At 40.8% G+C, this 18,545-nt stretch overlaps 1 protein-coding gene across 1 annotated transcript in view; it reads right to left on the minus strand.

Moving 5' to 3' along the window:
* Window positions 1-4,148: 4,148 nt before the first annotated feature.
* The window catches only part of LOC311602511 (putative MAGE domain-containing protein MAGEA13P), a 124,577-nt gene continuing 110,180 nt past the window's right edge, over window positions 4,149-18,545 (minus strand). Inside the window, exons 2-4 of the mRNA XM_084790709.1 lie at window positions 13,722-13,759; window positions 9,491-9,637; window positions 4,149-5,635 (exon numbers count right to left, since the gene is read on the minus strand). Coding sequence (XP_084646835.1) covers window positions 4,627-5,589 — 963 coding nt within the window. The 5' untranslated portion in view covers window positions 5,590-5,635; window positions 9,491-9,637; window positions 13,722-13,759 and the 3' untranslated portion in view covers window positions 4,149-4,626. The remainder of the gene's footprint in view (window positions 5,636-9,490; window positions 9,638-13,721; window positions 13,760-18,545) is intronic.

The raw sequence follows: 18,545 nt of genomic DNA on the forward strand, positions 1-18,545 counted from the left end.
TCTCTCGCCCTTCCTATTCCTCCTTCCCTTCACCCCTCTCTTTTTTATTAGACAGTGATTTACTGAAACAATCAGATTCTATTCTGACATTCAGGGCAGTGAGTTAAATATTTGTGAAAATGCTTCAGCATTAGGCTCTGGGGACATCTAGACATATCAATCTCTTTGTTTTCCAGAAATTGCCTCCATCCGTGACCCACAGCTGCTGACACTACTACTGCCCCTAATATGGATCCAGGTTCTAGCCACTGGGGTCTCATGTGACCCATAAGCCCTGCACTTGTATGTGCTGTGGATGGCCACACCAGCTACTCGGCATTCACACTCACTCAGTGCCTAACACATTTCCCCTGTTTATGTGCATGCTTCATTGTTCCATCAGACTCCACCCATAGAAAACAGTCTCAGAGAAAGAATTTCAATTTGGCGAGTATTAAGCATTAAACCAAAAACAGGGACCTTTTAAAGGTAGGGCCACATATATCTATAAAGGTTAAGTTTATATCTAGTCCTATAATAATTTAAATATTCAGCATCTCAGTAAATGAGTGGCATGTGAGAAAACTAATTGTGAAAACAAGGGTGTCGTCAGAATATCAAAGGAGGTGGTTGTAGTTGGAAAGAAAGAGTAGATGTATTAACAGTGTTTTCAGTTTTAACAGTTGGGCATTTTAAGAATAGGTAATAAAAACCCCAAGTCTAATCTCATATAAAAAAGGAGAAATTAATGGCTGATTCAACCAAACAAAGGATGTGTGTGGACTCAGAAGAGTTGGAACCAAACTTCAAATACCAGTTGGTTACTCACTGTAATGTTCTCATTCTAAGATCTGTCCCATGCTCTCCTGATCTCTCGGCCACACATCTCCATCTCTCTCCCTCCTACACTAGAGATCAAGAAACCTTTGCTGACCTCCTGGACTATCTTGTTTTGACTAAGAAGAGTTTCTTCTCAAGGAGATAGAAATAATGAATAAACAATAAATAATAAACAAATAAAGTGATATAAACCATAGACTTAATTTTTAAGGAGACATCAGAATCTTGTCAACATTTTGGAAATATAGATGAATGTTGCAAGAACCTTATGTGTTTTGAATGGAATAAAGTTTTTCTTTCCATAGGACAGACAGTCTTTTGCAATGAGGAGGATGTATGTAAAAAGTTACCCACAGAGCCAAAAGGCAGGTTTTACTTATGTTCTTGGGGGCTTCCCACTCCTTTGTACATCTCCATCAAAGTCCAAATTCCAGAATCTATTACTCCCCCGCCATTGGCCCCAAAACAAGCAATAAGCAATAGGGATCTCCACTCAGGAAATGCACATATGCTACACTATACAGGTAACTTTGGGTAAACTGGGAGCCAAGATGTTTTTCTATCTTCTTCTTTTATAGTACTGGGCATTTAACCCTTAGCCTTGAGCTTGTGCATCACTGAGTTGCATCTCCAGCTCTCAAGATTTTTGTGGTGAGCGAACACAGACAAGAAGCCATGCATAGATGGCTAAACAGTATTTTCTTTGCCCATTAGAGATAGAATGTCCACCAAAAACCACTACTCCTCTCCAGGGAATTAAGAGATTTGGCTTCCTGGGGCTGGAGAGCTGGCTCAGAGGTTAAGAGCACTGCATGCTCTTCCAAAGGTCCTGAGTTCAATTCCCAACAACCACATGGTGGCTCACAACCATCTATAATGAGATCTGGTGCACACCTGATGTGCAGGTGTACATGCAAGCAAAACACTGTATATTTAATAAGTAAATAAATCTTCTTTTAAAAAGAGATTTGGCTTCCTATATATGTTCTCTGGTCTTTCTCATGTGCCACTTGTGCAGAAGGCTTTAGTTTTTCAGCCATCTAAGGAAGCCCACTCATTTGCGTATTTGCTCAGTGGCCTGCTTCAAAGAATGGTATCTTTAAATAAAAAATGCTTAATTCATAAAAGTGTAGAAAAATCAGTGCAAAAAAGTTCTCTTTCTCCTGTTATTAAACATAGATTCTTTTCTCATATGATATGTCCTCATAACAATTTCCCCACCCTCAATTCTTGCCAGTTCTTCCACACTTCCCCTTCCCTCTGGATGTACTTCCTTTCTATCTTCACTTAAAAAACAACAGGTACCTAAGAGGTAACAGGCAAACACGACAAAATAAAACATTGGACAAAAACTATCCTATGAAAGTTGAACTTAGCAACCCAGTAGGAGAAAAAGTGTCCCAAGAGTCAGAGACCCACTTGTTTTCAGCCATGTGTCCCATGAAAATATTAATCTAATAGCTATAACAGATATGCAGAGCACCTAGTGCAGACCCTTGTAAGTCCTGTGCTTGTTGCATCAGTCTCTGTGAGCCCTTGTCTTGCTTAGTTGATTAAGAGGGCCTTTTTCTCCTGGTGTCCTCCATGCTGCTTCTTCCACAGGGCTTACCTGAATACTGAGCGAGGGGCAAATAATACGTCTTAATAAAACTGGAATAATGCTTGTCAATTTCAGTCTCTCATTTATTCCTTCTCCAACTGCTCACATCTCATTTTTGTAAAATAATTTGAGAGTGTGTTAAAGGGGTTCAGTGGATATGACCAGGCATCAAATCGTTTTCCAATGAACTATTGGATCAGACAGATTCCTGATACAGGGAGGGACATCCAGAAGCCTTCTGTGAGGACTTGGAGCTGCTCTATGTCAGGGAGTTAAAGTGGGGTTGTTCCACTTGAAGCAGGATATAGCCTTCAAAAGTGGTTATGGTACTCTAAGGAGGCCAGTTTCAACTTAGGCCTGAGGGATAGAGGCTTAGGGGAAGGATGCTGTCATTTAAAAAAATGCCGGGGTGAAACAAAATGGTAGTACCGGGATGAAGTACATCTCTTAACTTCTGGGACTGGGTTAGAAGACCCCAATAAAACTCACCAATGAATTGCAAATTGTTTTTTGGCTTTTTTCTTTTAATGTTAGCTTCTTTCCTCAATTAGGTTTCCAGTACCTTTTTGCTTAAGGGCTATGTTTTATGTTGCCAAAACCACTGCTGAAAAAGGCAATGAACTGTGAGAGCAGGAACAGCATAGGCCTTGGTGAACTCAGACGAAGAATTAATTCTCAGACTTGTCATTTCCTAGCCATGTGATCTCGGGCAAACTGCCATATGCTATGTGTCTCAGAGCTCTTGTTTGTAAAATGGATTTAAGCCATCTTGTAGAATTTGGGTGTGTATGGAATACACACGAACGACGAGGCATATCTGTGTTGTGAACACTGTATTTTTAACAAATGTCAACAGTTTATGTGATTTTTCAAAGAAAACTATTAATCCTTATTAATCAAATATGTATTATTTAAACTTATTTATGAGATAATTTCCCCAAGCTATATACTGTTCCTAGGACTTTTGTTCTGTAAATTTTACCTTTCATTCAATTAATTATTTTAATTCATTTAACTACAACTAATTATTTAATCCTTGCTTAGAGCTGACCACATAAAAAGTCAAGATAACCTTATTATAAATGACCTTACAGCAGAGTGGTTTCTCCTAGACGAGGGGAAAGACTGCAACCTAGATAATTCTAGCTACCAAATCAAGGCGATGTAATCAGATTTCCCAAAAATGCTTGCAGGTGCTGCGTACATAACACTTGGGCAACACTATGTTTAATTGCACTGGGACAAGAGTTCAAGTCATCGTCTATAACTGCTCCCACCCCCAGTAGAGATTCATTTCTTATTTAGCCATGGTTCAAAAAGAAGTTCTCTGAGCATGTTCCATTCCAAGAGTCCCCCTCTCATCTATCAGCCCCATTGTCCGAGAATCTGGCTCCCACCATTAGCTACCGCAACAGGTAACAGGTAACAGGTTAGTACTCACAGAAGGATCTGTTGTTTTCCAAAGCCCCCAAAATGCCTTGGCCCAGAGCATTTATACATGACAATGCCATTTGGAATCCTATCTCCTCAGTCCTTTTACTTAACTCTGTTTTTCACACTGCTTCATCATACTCCTCACTGAAATTTTAATTTCTACTACTAGCAAAATACCTTTCAAAAAACAGACACTGGGGGGTTGGGGACTTAGCTCAGTGGTAGAGCACTTGCCTAGCAAGTGCAAGGCCCTGGGTTCGGTCCTCAGCTCTGGAAAAAAAAAACAGACACTGGCTTGGGAAACGAGGCAGTGCACTTTATTACGCTTTAATTTCTCATACATTCACGACTAAACCAAGTAAGTAAGGTGCATATCTTTAGTGTTACAAAACAGACTAACAGGATACAGGGATATCAGTATTAACCATGTTTTTACATCTTTCTCACATTTACTGGTCCTATTTTACTACTGGAATATTTCACATTTCTAGGGAAAATTCAGCTGCAATGCTATTGGCTCTTCCTCTAGGTCTCCAACCTGGAAATGTTCTCAATTTGCTTTTCACAACAGCAAAATTCTTATTCTGAAATCCAACAAGCAGCAACAAATGTGTGAGCAATACAGTCAACAAATCTAGACCCTGAAGCTAAAAAAAACCTTCTAAAGAGAAACATCTGAAACAGTACAAAAAAAAAAAAAGAGAAACTAAGATCTCTTCTGCTTTAAGACTTGTTTGCAATATTCAAGCATGGTATGAAGAAACAGCTTGAATTTATTCAGGGTGGGAGACGTTGCTGGCCTCATCCCCAGAACCTGAATTGTCTGGGGCAGTGGGAGTGGCTATGGCTACAGAGGAGGCAAGCCTAGCCAGCGCTCTTTCCTCTTCATCTTTCAGAGCTTCCCTATACAAAGCTGTGAAGGAAGTGGGGTTACTCCCCGCAACCTTGGAGAAAAACTGCAGGACTTTCATCTTGCTTGTTTCAGCATGGGCTCTCGGGCCCCACAGGAACTCATAGCACGGAGGATCACTGTGGGGTACCAACTGGTATACCAGGTAATTCTCTAAAACCAGTTCCTCAGTGATGAACTTTCTGGGATTCTCGCACATAAAATCAGGCTTGTCAGGATGCACACCAACCTTATCCAGCACCTCCCAGATCTTCTTCTCAGGGGCACGGTTACCCTCCATGAAGATCACACCAAGGACGAACGCCAGCAGGCCTGTCTTGGGTATGCCTTCGTCATTGCTCAACCGCCCATCATAGCTGAGGTCAAGGATTTTCAGAAGCACGTAGGAGTGCGTGAAAGCATCCACTTCTTTTACTTCAATGCCAAAGACCACTTCCATGCATTCACAGGCACGGGTGAAGACCATTGTATAGTGGTCCTGGTACTCTCTGACAACATTCTGGAGAATTTCTGCTTCAGTGACGGGCTCATTTACCACGTACTTGAAACTCAGAAACTTTACCAACTCCTTCACCTTCTTCCACAGCGTACGGTTTAACAAAATCTTGGAGTCCACGTAGGCCTTTGAGGTGCTTTGATCTTCCTGACGAGAATCTTGGCTTGCTTTGCTTGATGAACTGGCTTGGTTGGAAGCAGAGGAAGAACAGGCTTCCTGGGAATCCCCAGCAGCAGGTACCTCCTCTGGGGTGGCCACTTCCTTAGCTGCAGCAACCTCCTCCTCCTGCTGGCCCTCAAGGCCTTGCTCATCCTTCTGCCTGTGGGACATTATAATTTGTTTCCCAAATAACTGGCAGGAAAACGTTGACAGTGGCCTGAGGGTGAGAGAAAGAATGTGAAGATTTTGTCAGCTGTTAACACTGACAAAGGCTTTTTCAAAATTGATCTTAGGTAGCTATCACAGGTCTCATGGGCCTGCATCCTATGTACTCTCTTCCGCTCTGTGGCCTCTGTAGAAGACTCACTTCAATGACCAGGCCCTTCATTCCTGGAGCCTCCGTATGAGCAACTCACGGGAAGGCCTTACGTTATAGACCAAGCACGGACTTGGGTCCTAGTTTCAGGGCTGAATGCTGTATACAGATGAACTTTTAGGGGTTCATACAGTTATGAAATGGATAGACCTTCTTAATATCAGTAACCATGGACTAGGCTTCATCGATTCTTATGAAAGGGACCATCCCTCTAGCCTCTAATTTATTCTGGCAAGGTGTAAAACACCTACCTCTCTTTAATAAACTAATTTTAGTCTTTTGGTACTACAGGGGGAAATAATAGCAAAACAAACCAGTAAACTGGAAAGTAAGGTCTCTCAGGGCAGGGGCGCCAAATCTCTATGAGCACAGGGATCCCATCTATTTTTATTCAAGGTCCTCACAGTGGCTAACATAAATTAAGTCTCCTTCCTTGGTTGATCAGGTATACCAAACCTCTGCTGACTTAGGACACTGCTTTGCCCTCCTAAGACCAATAAGGCAAAGGTAGAAAGGTGACTCCAGCTCAGTATCATTTAGACCTTGGCAACAGCAGCCACATAATCCATCATGCATGTGAATTAGAGGCCCATCGGTCCGCCTACAGAGTCCTTCCTTCTGTCAACCTAAGTCTTGCCATACCATATTCCTCCCATGTAAAAACTAACACAAAATACTCAATATATTGAGAAAAATCCCCACCTTTGTCAAGTCTCCAAAAATCCTAGAAATGAGAGGATTCTCATATCTGTCTGGGACCTTCTTGGACTAATAATAGGAGAAAAGTAGTTCTATATTTTATTTTGTTTTACTGAAAACAGTTATTTCCATGCAATATGTTCTGATCACAGCTTCCCCTCTGGCATCTCCTCCCAGATCTTCCTAATTTCACCACCCTCTAATATCAAGATTTATTTTGTTCTCTCTTAAGAAAACTAGAAGGGTTCCAGGATAGCCAAGGCTACACTGAGAAACCCTCTCTCAAAAAACCAAAACCAACTAACCAACCAACCAAACAAACCAAAAAGACAGAAAAAAGAAAGGCTGGAGAGATAACTCAGCTGTTAAGAGCACTGACTGCTCTTCCAAAGGACCCAAGTTCAATTCCCAGCACCCACATGGCAGCTTACAACTGTCTGTACAAATCCAGTTTCAGGAGTGCTGGTACCCTAGCCCAGACATGCAAGCAGAATACCAATGCATATAAAAAAATAAGTAAGTCTTTACAAAAGAAAAAGGGACAAATAAAAAAGACAAACAAGGATAAAACAAAATTAACAAACTAACAAAACCAAAAAAAAAAAAACCCTAAGAGAATAAGAAATGTATAGACATGCATGCAGGAGCACACCATGTGAGTGAATACATACATATGTATGAATGAGTATGTGTAAGAATGTATGTACACATGCATATGCATGAATGTGCATGCTCATAGGCATGCATACAGTTGCATGGACAATGCACACAAGTTAACCACTAAAAACTAAAAATTCTCCTTGGCAGTGGTGGTGCATGTCTTAAATCCCATCTCTCACTCAGCTGGCAGAATCTGCTGGTGAATCTCTGAGTTCTGAGGCCAGCCTGGCCAACAGAGTGAGTTCCAGGAAAGCCAGAGACACACAGAAAACCCCTGTCTAAAAAACAAAAAACAAAACAAAAAACAAAAACACTAAATTGAAACCATAATGTGCAAGCAAAAAGCCTGTACTGGGAGAAAACAAATGAACAAAGCATTACAAGACAAAAAAATCTCCAACAATACTACTGGGTATGCTTTGTGTTGGCTATCTACTGCCAAGTATGGGGCCTGCCTTTAAGTGTGGTTTGGATACCAAGGGAAACTCCAGGGAAGAAACTAATTTTTCCTTTGCAAGAAGTAGTTGACTATCAGAGGGAGAACACAAACCTATTTATAAAACATTGACTCAAAACTTACCGTACCTACAAGCAATGCAGGGATAAAGACAGAGCAGATAGATCAGAGATTGAGGGAATGTCCAACCAATACCTGGCCCAACCCAAGACCCACCCATAGAAAAGAGCCAATCCCTGATACTATTAATGGTATTCTGCTCTGCTTGCAGGCAGGAGCTTTTCAGATTCGTCCTCTGAGATATTCACCCAGCAGTGGTTAGAAATAGATGCTGAGACTCACAGCCAAACATTGAGGAAAGCATGGTAGTCTAGTAGAAAAGAGGGTGTGTGTGCATGTGTGTGTGTAGGGGGTGGAATTAAAAGGACCAAGAGGTGACAGGAGCTCCATAAGAAGACGTACAGGGCAACTAACTAGGGACCAGAGGGGCTTGCTGAGACTGAAGCGCCAACCAAGGACCATGCATGGGTTGGACCTAGGCCTCCTACACAGATGTAGCCCATGGTCAGCTCAGGCTTCATGTGGGTCCTCTAGTAAGCTGACATGGACTCTGTTGCCTGTGTTTTTATCACTGCCTTGCCAGGCCACAGGGAAAGAGGACATGCTCAGTCTTCATGTGACTTGATGGGCTAGGCTGGTGGGTAGGGAGGCTCCCCTTTTCTGAGCAATGTGGGGGGATAGGGGAGGGTGTGCTGGAGGGAGGGGAGGGAGGGAGTGGAGAGAGAGGGAGTATGAGAGGGAGTGGTGGAGGGAGGGGAGAGAAGGAGTGGGGAGAGAGGGAGGATAGAAGGGAGTGGTGGAGAGAGAGGGAGGGAGGGAGTGGAGAGAAGGGGAATGGAAGGAAGTGGTGGAGGGAAGGGGAGGGAGTGGTGGAGGGAGGGGCGGGGGGGAGTGGGGAGAGAGGAAGGATGGGAGGGAGTGGTGGAGGGAGGGGCGGGAGGGAGTGGTGGAGGGAGGGGGAGAGGAGGGAGTGGTGGAGGGAGGGGCGGGGGGGGGAGTGGGGAGAGAGGAAGGATGGGAAGGAGTGATAGAGGGTGGGGGAGGGAGGTAGTGGGAAAAGAGGGACGATAGGAGGGAGTAATGGAGGGAGGAGAGGAGGGAGGGGCAGGAGGGAGTAGGGAGAGAAGGAGGATGGGAGGGAGTGGTTGAGGGAAGGGGGAAAGGAGGGAGTGGCAGAGGGAGGGGGAGAGGAGGGAGGGGCTGGAGAGAGAGGGGAGGGGGAAGGGGGAAAGGAACAGAAAGGGGCAGGGGGAAAGGGAAGGTGGGCCTGGCAAGAGAGGAGGGAAGAGGGGGCTACAACTGGGATGTAAAGTGAGTAAGTAAGTTAATAAAAGAAGTAGTTAACTGCAGACAAACTTCTTATGCATGGGAGCTCTGGCGCTTACTTTCTCATCTCGGCAGCGGCCCCCTTTGATTTGGATTTGTGCACGCCCTATATGCCTTCAATGAGGCACTGACATGGATATCTAGCAACCGGAGGACCATGACGCTGCGGTTTCTGAGGGCTTGCCACAGAGATGCGTTTTGAGAAGCTACGTTCTATCTGGAAGCGGTCCCTGAGACGCTACAACACTGTTTCATTTTGATGTAGGTCCAGCCTTGTGTGGAATACTTCCCTCCCTTTATGGACCCGGATAAAACCTCACCAGAGAAATTGCTCCTTAATTCCAAAATGGAAGCTGCCATAAACCAGATTACCACATCAGGCCTTTCCCACCAGGGCTGTCAGTATAAGCATGGTAAGGGGCAGAAAAGGCCTTTCTAATTGTTTGGAAAAGTTTATACCTCGAAAGTACCTATAACTTTTCCTATATCCTCACCTTCAAGCACCTCAGGGCCGGGCCGGCAATTCCTCTGCTGGCTGAAGGACGAAGACGCGCTCTCGCTCCGAGTCCGCGCTCTTCACCTTCTTCAGATAGCCAAACCGGAAGCCAGTGTACGTCACGTCCACTAACTGTTACCGGAAGCTGTGGAGCAAAACCGTCCGCCTCACAGAAGCTGTGGAGCAAAACAGTCCGCCTCACATCCGGTCTTACTTCGGGTAGGATAGGTTATGGAACTAGATAAGGGCCAATGATAGAGGAAAAAGAGGGTTAGGTTTTTATTGTTGTTATTGTTGGGTTTTTTTTTTTTCCGAGACAGAGTCTCTCTGTGTATCCTTGGCTGTCCTCGATCACAGCAATCCACCTGCCTTTGCCTCCTGAGTGCTGGGATTGAGAAAGCGTGATGACACATGCGTTTAATCCCAGCACCCGGGAGGCAGAGGCAGGCGGATTGCTGTGAGTACGAGGCCAGACTGGTTTACAAAGCGAGTCTAGGACCGCCAAGACTAACACAGAGAGACCCTGTCTCGGAAAACAAAACAAAACAAAACAAAAACAAACAAGCAAACAAAAAAAGGAAGTGGAGTGGAGAGTACAGAACAAATGATGATGATGTGATTGTGCAAAGGGAAATACCAGAGGAGAAGCCTATAAGCAGAGAGGTGGGGCAAGGGAGTCTTAAACATAAAATATGAAAGCACGGCGGGGGGGGGGGCGGGGGGCGGGGCAGACACAGGTGGATCACTACGCGTTCGAAGTCTACAAAACAAGTTCAGGACAGCCAAGGCTACACAGAGAAACCTTGTCTAGAAAAACCAAAACCAAAAAAGAAACAAAGGATACTAAAGGAACCACATTACTTTGTATCTTTAATTTTTTTAAGGTAGCAATTTTATAAATCAAAACTGTTAACTATCTCCTTAAAGCAGGCCTTTACTCTTTCATTAATATGCCATTATTAATAAAAATAGTGACCATTTTCACAGAAATATTTTTAAATTTATTTTTAATTTATGTATTCACTTTATATCCAAATCGCAGCCTCCGTCCTCTCCTCCCGGTCCTTACCCCCACCCATTTTCCCCTATGCCCCTCCCTTTGTCCTGTCCTCAGCAAAGAGAAGCCCCTGCCACCAGCAACCCACCCCAACACATCAAGTCGCATCAGGACTGAGCTCCTAGTCTACTGACACCAGGCAGGGAAGCCCCATCAGGGGGAAATGATCGAAAGCAGGCAACACAGTCCATGTTATAGATAGCACCTGCTCAACTTATACCCTTTATTCTTAGCTCAGTGTTCTCAATTTCTGGAACAGGTTATCTACTTGACTTCCGGAGACCACACCCTTCAGGACAATATCTTCACTACACCATTGTCACCAGTATGGGACTGAGGGGCATCCCTTATTTCATAAGTTTATTAGAGATTGAGAAATAGCTATATAGGTTTCTGTGGGATTTTGCTATCATTCAGGTCAGAAGCTCAACATATTTGTATTTTTCTTCATATGCCTTGTATTCCTTGCCTTTATAAAAAGTCTTCTATTTCCCTGAAACACTTTCCGTAGAACTATGGAGGTTGCTGACAGAAATGCCTGCCACAGAAAGCCCTGACTCGGCCTTTAGAGGGAAAACGGTGATTTTTCTAAGACATCCCCACTCAAGGAACTCTGTGAGACCCCCTCTCAAGAAATTCTCTTACCTTGATTTATAGTCCAGAGAGCCTCTCTGTGTGGACCGAGTACTGCCTTTGTTAGCCAAAGACTCTCACTTCCCTGAGAGCCTGTAAACTCTTCCAGATGACATCAAGGTCCACAGTGGCTGATTTTTTTTTTTTTTTTTTTTTTTAGTATTTGGCATCCTGGTACTAATGTCAATGCTAGCCTTTATTCACATTTTTCTTTGTTGGCAGTGTCTAGAAAAGTAGTTGATTGTTGTGTAGTGATATGTTTTGCAATAATGTAGCTGAACTCTTGAAAAATGTGCATTTGTGTGCCCTTGGTTTCTATGTAGATAAACTTTTCTGCAATTAATATCAGAATTGGTTGTTTCTAACGCAAACTTTTTTTTTCTTTTTACATTTTCTTGCTTTACGAGGTAAGCATTCTGCTATAACACTTAATAACTTGGTAGATAGTTCCTTTCTTAACTGCCAGGTTCTAGTAGATTCACAACCATAAATAAAGGGTTGAGATAGCATAAGTTAATTTGTCAATAATCATATGTAATAATACTATATTTCAGGGATGTGTGTGAGGTGGTGTGCTTTCCTCCCTCCCTACCTCTCTCCTTCCTTCTTTCCCTCCCTAGCTCCTTCCCTGCTTCCCTCTCTATTTGTGCCTGTATATATGAGTGTGTTCATTAAATCCAAGATTTCTTTAGCTACACATTAGTATGACTGAATATTTTGTGGACTGGGAATTGAATTTAGGGCCTCATATTTATAAGGCAACCACCCTAGCAAGCTATATTCTTAGCACTAAATAGTTTATTACATGTGTTTATTGAATGTGGGTTTCCATGAGCACATGCACCACAATATACATGTAGAAATCAGTGAACAGCATGTGTGAGTCCTCTTCTTCCACCACATGGGTCCTGGGATAAAACAGATCCTCAGGCACAACAAAAAGTGTCCTTATCCATTGATCTATCTCATTGATTCTTTGTTTTATGCCACAGCAGAGTTAATAAAACATCAGGTAGAGTGTGTTACCTGTTGCATGACACCCATATGACTGGTGAGGGGCAAAGTCCTTAAGGAGTGTTTCTAGACTCTATACTTCTACGTACTATGTCAAATTGAATTATAATTTTATTATAATATGTTTATATAAAATAACATAACAGATAGAGAGTTTGCTCAGCCATAAAGAGTGCTTCCCAGGTAAGCATGAGAATTGAAGTGTGGATCCCAGCATCCACCAAACAAGTTATGTTTGTTCTTGTGAATGCCTATAACCCCAGCACTGAGGTAGCTGGAGGCTGGAGGATCCCTGAGGCTTGCTGTCTTCCATCCTAGGTAAAGTAAAAATGCTCCAATCTCTGCAAGAGCCCCTGCCTTTAAAGTATAAGGTGGAGAGTGATAGAGGACATCTGCTGACCTCCTTTGGCTTCTGTGCACACCCTCCCAACCACACACATGTGCATACTACACAGAAACTCTTGCATATATAAATGGCATGAAATTATAATGTTACTTGCTCATAATAAACTAACAGATGGTGTAGATTATACTTATTTTGAAGTTGTGAGGGAAATGCAATCCACTTGAATTCATAGTAAGTAGAAATATAAAACTAGTAACTACTTCATAGTGTCATCTTTATTTTCTCACACAACCATCCACAGACATTATGGATGAATAACTAAAATTCAACTGGCTATCTAAAGTAAAGAAATGACCAAAGACCAGTAGACTGCCTAGATATATATCATAATAAACTATTAAAGAGTTTATAATCAGAACTTGACACACAAAGCTTTTTTTACTTTAAGAAGATCCACACTGGAGTTTCCAAAATCAACATACAATCAATACTGGATTAACAGATCTCTGAGCCATATGATCCATTTGCTTGTAACTTCTGAGTGAAATAAAATCATAGGAATCATACAAGTTTTATTTTGATTACTTTTCCTTTGTAAGCAAAACAAGACTTTACAATAATTGGTAATTTCTATCAGGGTAGATGGTAGTATTTTTCAACTCTGACCTAATACTAATCCCATGAGATATGACAATGGATAATTTATGAATAAAGTGATCATATAATCAAATTAATTTAGGAAAAGCTGATGCTATGCTTCTCTTGACAGTGATTTTAAAAACCTTAAAATATAAATAGATATGAAAAGTTCTGAAAACAGATACATGATCAACTTATTTCACTCTTCTCAATGTATTTGACTACAAAAATTTTATTTTAGCATATTAATTTAATGTGTTATGGCCTCTCATGCCCATGATAACCATATATTAAATATAGATTTCTAAAAATTAATGTATCAGAAAAAGTCTTAGAAACCATAAGGGCTTTAGATACTATGTCACTTGTTTTTTTTTTTTTTATCATCACTGCATATGTAATCTCATTAACTAATGTCTTTGTCTTTCTGTTGCAATGATATCTATTTTACAACAATTCTTAACCAGTAAATGAAACAGCACACAACAAATGTCCCATATAGATCGTCAGCACTATATGCAGCTGTTCTTGCTTACTCACCATTAAAGTGTCTTGTCTTCATCAATCCTCTCTGAATGCTACAAAATTAAATCAAAAGACATGTAAGAATCCTCCTTTGCTCTACATTATGCTACAATTTTATTATATTTTCCCTCTGTGTGAGACTGCTCTGGGCATGAGTCTGCTCATAATTGCCATATTATGAGACTAATTTCAGACAATTTGAGACAGTTTCTCATTTTGTATCAAATACACTTATAATAAGTTCCAAGTCACAGAAATATTAAGATAAAGACCATCCTATGTGTACTTTATTATTGTTGGCTTTAGAAGAAAAAGAGTAAAGCATGCAGATGAACGATACTCTGTAATAAGTGATAAGCTGAAATATAAAACGGTGTAACTATATCTTAGGAAAGGGGAATATAATTCTGCTTGAAAATGTGACAACACTTTGAAGACATGCTAGCTCTTAGGGTAAGAGTATGTGCAAGGGTAATTAGACGATGGTCATTAACTGCAGATCATTCTTTTATTAAAATATGTGTTCAGCTTTTATTTTTCTGTATGGATGAGTGTTTTGCCTGCATGCATGTCTGTGAATCATGTGCATGTCTGGTGTCTGCAGAGGTCAGAAGGAGACAGTAGATCCCACAGAACTGCAGTTACAGATGGTTGTAAACCACCAAGTAGGCGGTGGGAGCTGAACTCTAGTTCTATACATTAAGCGCAATTGCTTTTAAAGGCTGAGCCATCTATCAAGCACCCCACAAAATCAGAAGGAGGAGCTCAGCTTTAAGTGCTCTGTATTAAATCATTCTTCTACAGACTTCTTTCATGGCCTATTCTCCTTAACTTTTGGTAACCTTATTTTTTGGTTAAAAAAAAAATCTCTTAAAGCTAGAACTTTTACACAGACTATTCTGCTCTCAAGACACAGAGATTCAAGAAAGTATGAGAAACTATTTCCTAATTTTCTTATGTAAAACTTAAAGTTATATATATTTAACAAAATAATGTCCTCAGTACACGGATGTACTGGAAGAAATCCCAAATTAGGTGTATTCAAAATTTAACTATCAAAAGCTTAGAGAAGCTTCTCAGCCTCCGTGAGGTCCCATTTATTGATTGTTTTTTCTCTTATTTTTTAAAAATATATTTTATTAATTTATTCATATTACATCTCAGTGGTTATCCCACCCCTTGTATCCTCCCATTCCTCTCTCCCTCCCACTTTTCCCTTACTCCCCTCCCCTATGACTGTGAATGAGGGGGACTTTCTCCCCATGTATATGCTCATAGAGTATCAAGTCTCTCCTTGGTAGCCTGCTATCCTTCCTCTGAGTGCCACCAGGCCTCCTTATCCAGGGGACGTGGTCAAATATGGGGCACCAGAGCTCATGTGAAAGTCAGACCCCACTCTCCACTCAACTGTGGAGAATATCCTGTCCATTTGCTAGATCTGGGTAGGGGTTCAAAGTTTACTGCACGTATTGTCCTTGGCTGGTGCCATAGTTTGAGCAGGACCCCTGGTCCCAGATCTGCCTATTATAATGTTCTTCTTGTAGGTTTCTAGGACCCTCTGGATCCTTCTATTTCCCCATTCTCCCATGCTTCTCTCACCCAGAGTCCCAATAGGATGTTCTCCCCTCTGTCCCACTTTCCCGGTAAGTGATGACTTTCATGGGACATGCCCCTTGGGCTAGTGTGCAGATATATGTGAATATATACCATTTGACTCTTTCTGCTTCTGTGTTAATTCACTCATTATGATCATTTCTAGTTCAGTCCATTTGTCCGCAATTTTTGGGAATTCCTTGTTTTTAATAGCTGAATAGTATTCCATAGTGTAAATGTACTACAGTTTCTTTATCCATTCATCTACTGAGGGACCCTTAGGCTGTTTCCAGGTTCTGGCTAATATGAATAATAGCTGCTATGAACATGGGTGAGCACCATTTATTGATTATTGATGCTAAGGCTTGGGCTGTTGATATTCTGTTCAGGAAGTTATTTCCTGTGCCAATATGTTCCACGATCTTACCCGCTTTTTCTTCTAACCAGTTTAGTGTCTCTGGTTTTATATTGAGGTATTTAATCCACTTGGACTTGAGTTTTGTGCATGGTGACAAATATGGGTCTAATTGCATTTTTCCACATGTAGCCATCCAGTTAGACCAGCACCATTTGTTGAAGATGCTATCCTTTTCCCATTGAATTGATTTGGCATCTTTGCCAAAAATCAAGTGACCATGTGTGTGTGGATTCATTTCTAGGTCTTCGATTCTATTCCACTGATCAACTAGCCTATTGCTGTGCCAGTACCATGCTGTTTTAATTACTGTTGCTCTATGGTACAGCTTGAGAGTAGGTATGGAGATTCCTCCGGAAGATCTTTTATTGTACAGGATTGTTTTAGCAGTTCTAGGATTTTTGTTTTTCCATATGAAGTTGAGAACTGATTTTTCAATATGTTTAAAAAATTGATCTTCTCCTCAAAAAGCTTTCCAAAAAATAACCCAATTATTGAAGACAGGCCTAGGAGTCCTGTAGACAGCCTTTATAGAAATGAAGATTTCTCAACACTGCTTCTAGGGCTTCAAGGTGATAAGAAAAGCTTTACATAAAATTTCATAAAATAGATAAAACTAAAAAGAAACTCTATGCTTGTAAGACATCTGATTCCATGTATATAGTAGGCAAGTTATATAATCAAGCTAAAACCTTGTCAATGAATGGGTAAATATAAGAATATGGTATACATTTGATCATCAAATTATGTCATTGCCAACAATATGGCTGGACTTGGAAGACATTGTGCTAAGTGAGAGCAGTCAGCCCAAGAACATACTCTAATTTATATACGAAATGTCAAACAGTCGAAGTCCTAAGGATAGTAAAATGAGATGATGCTAATCAAAAAATAGAGAGTTGCAATTATGCAGAAGGAATAAGTGGTATTTAAAGTGATGATTCCATTCATTATCTTGATATATTCATTAGTACTATATAAAACATTGCTATGTACTTCATAATTACATATAATTATAATTATCCAAAAAGGAAGAAATGTATAACATTGTAGCAATAAAGCGTATGTTTGAGGACCCTTGGCATTGCTATTCTATTCACAGTAGCCAGAAATTGGAAACAACCTATATGTCTCTCAAGAGAACAACATATAAAGAAAATGTGGTACATTTACACAATGGAATATTACTTAGCTCTTAAAACAATTGCCATGATGAAATTTGAAGGCAAATGAATGCAACCAAAAAAAGTAATCCTGACTGAGGTAACCCAGACCAAGGAAGATAAATATACATGTATTCACCTATAAATAGATATTATCTGTTAAATAAATGATAACCAAGCTACAATCCATAGGCCCAAAAAATATTAGGTAAAGAGGAGGGTCTATGTGGGCACATGTAGAAATAATATAAATTTTATGGGTGAACTGGGGAACAGGGGAAACTAGACCAGAGGATCATGAGGGGAGAAGAAGGGAATGTGTGGAGAGACATTTAGAATTTAGTGGCATTTGAGGGATGGTATGGAAAAATAATACAGTGGAAACTTCTTAAAATATATGAAGATAATCCAAATAAAGTCTCCAGATAATAGGGGAGATGGAGGAGAACCAACTAGCCATCTTTTGTCACTAAATGAAGCATATATATCCACCTGAGTTGTTGGCCAAAGGGATCTGATAGAAATCCCCAAACAACACAAGCTGTTGGGAAGAAAATAGGTGGTTCTCCACATACTGATGAAGAAAAAGAGCTATATATCTCAGATACCTAGGGTAAAATGAAATTTCTACTGGTCTTTAAAAAATATAGTGACAAAACGATTCCTAAAGGTAATTTGCTATACTTATAGATCAGTGCCTTATTCAGCAATCATACGATATGCTTCCTCCTGCAGCGGATGTGAATACATATAGGCATCCACTGTACAAAGTACACACAGAAAGAGACCTGAAAACATACAAGTCTCATCAAATTCCTCCCTGCAGAGCTCAAGGAACACAGCAGAAGAGGAGACAGAAAGAGTATAAGCGGCATAGGTGATGGAGGACACCAGGAGAACAAGGTCCTCTAAATCAACTGAGCAAAGTCCATATGAACTCACAGAGTCTAAAGCAGCGAACACAGGGCCTGCATGTGTCTGCATCAGGTTCTGTGTGTATGTATTATGCTTTTAAATTTATTCTTTTTATAGAAATTTTGCGTGTATGAACGAGTGGCTCTCTGATTCTTGGGGCTGTTTTCCTTCTGTTGGTGTTGCTTATCCAACTTTGATGTGATGGTTTTTGTACTCTCTTATATTTTATTTTGTTGTGGTTTGTTGTTATCTCTTAGAAGTATCTCCTCTTCTAATGAGAGACAGGTCCTGGGTGTTGGTTGCATCTTCCAACTACATTTGCCTCAACCAAATCTGAAGTTAGTCAAAGAGTAGTCACATAAAATCAGCAGTAAAGTCAATGAATATCTATTTGGAATTAGAATTTTTATCTAATGGCTGCATTTTAAATGGTTTTCTTTGCTTCCCAAGAATTGTCAGCATTTAGACACTGTATAGAATAAATTAATGTCATGAATCCTTTACCTGGAACATAAAGAGAAATAATATTGTATCATAAGAAAATTCATTCCTTCATACCCTCACTTAAAATTGGCTGAAGTAGTATTTAAAGAATGTTGAGTTGATTAGGTATCAAGCCGTTAGACACCCTGAGAACACCAATTTTGATCATTCTGACTCTGAATGTAGGGGAGTAATGAGATACAAGGTAAAGGATATCACTAGGGGACAAATAACTATCTGGTTATATATGCAATGCAAATATAAAGTGTC

Source organism: Acomys minous, assembly GCF_964271855.1.
Source record: "Acomys minous genome assembly, chromosome: 7".
Taxonomy (NCBI): Eukaryota; Metazoa; Chordata; class Mammalia; order Rodentia; family Muridae; genus Acomys; species Acomys minous.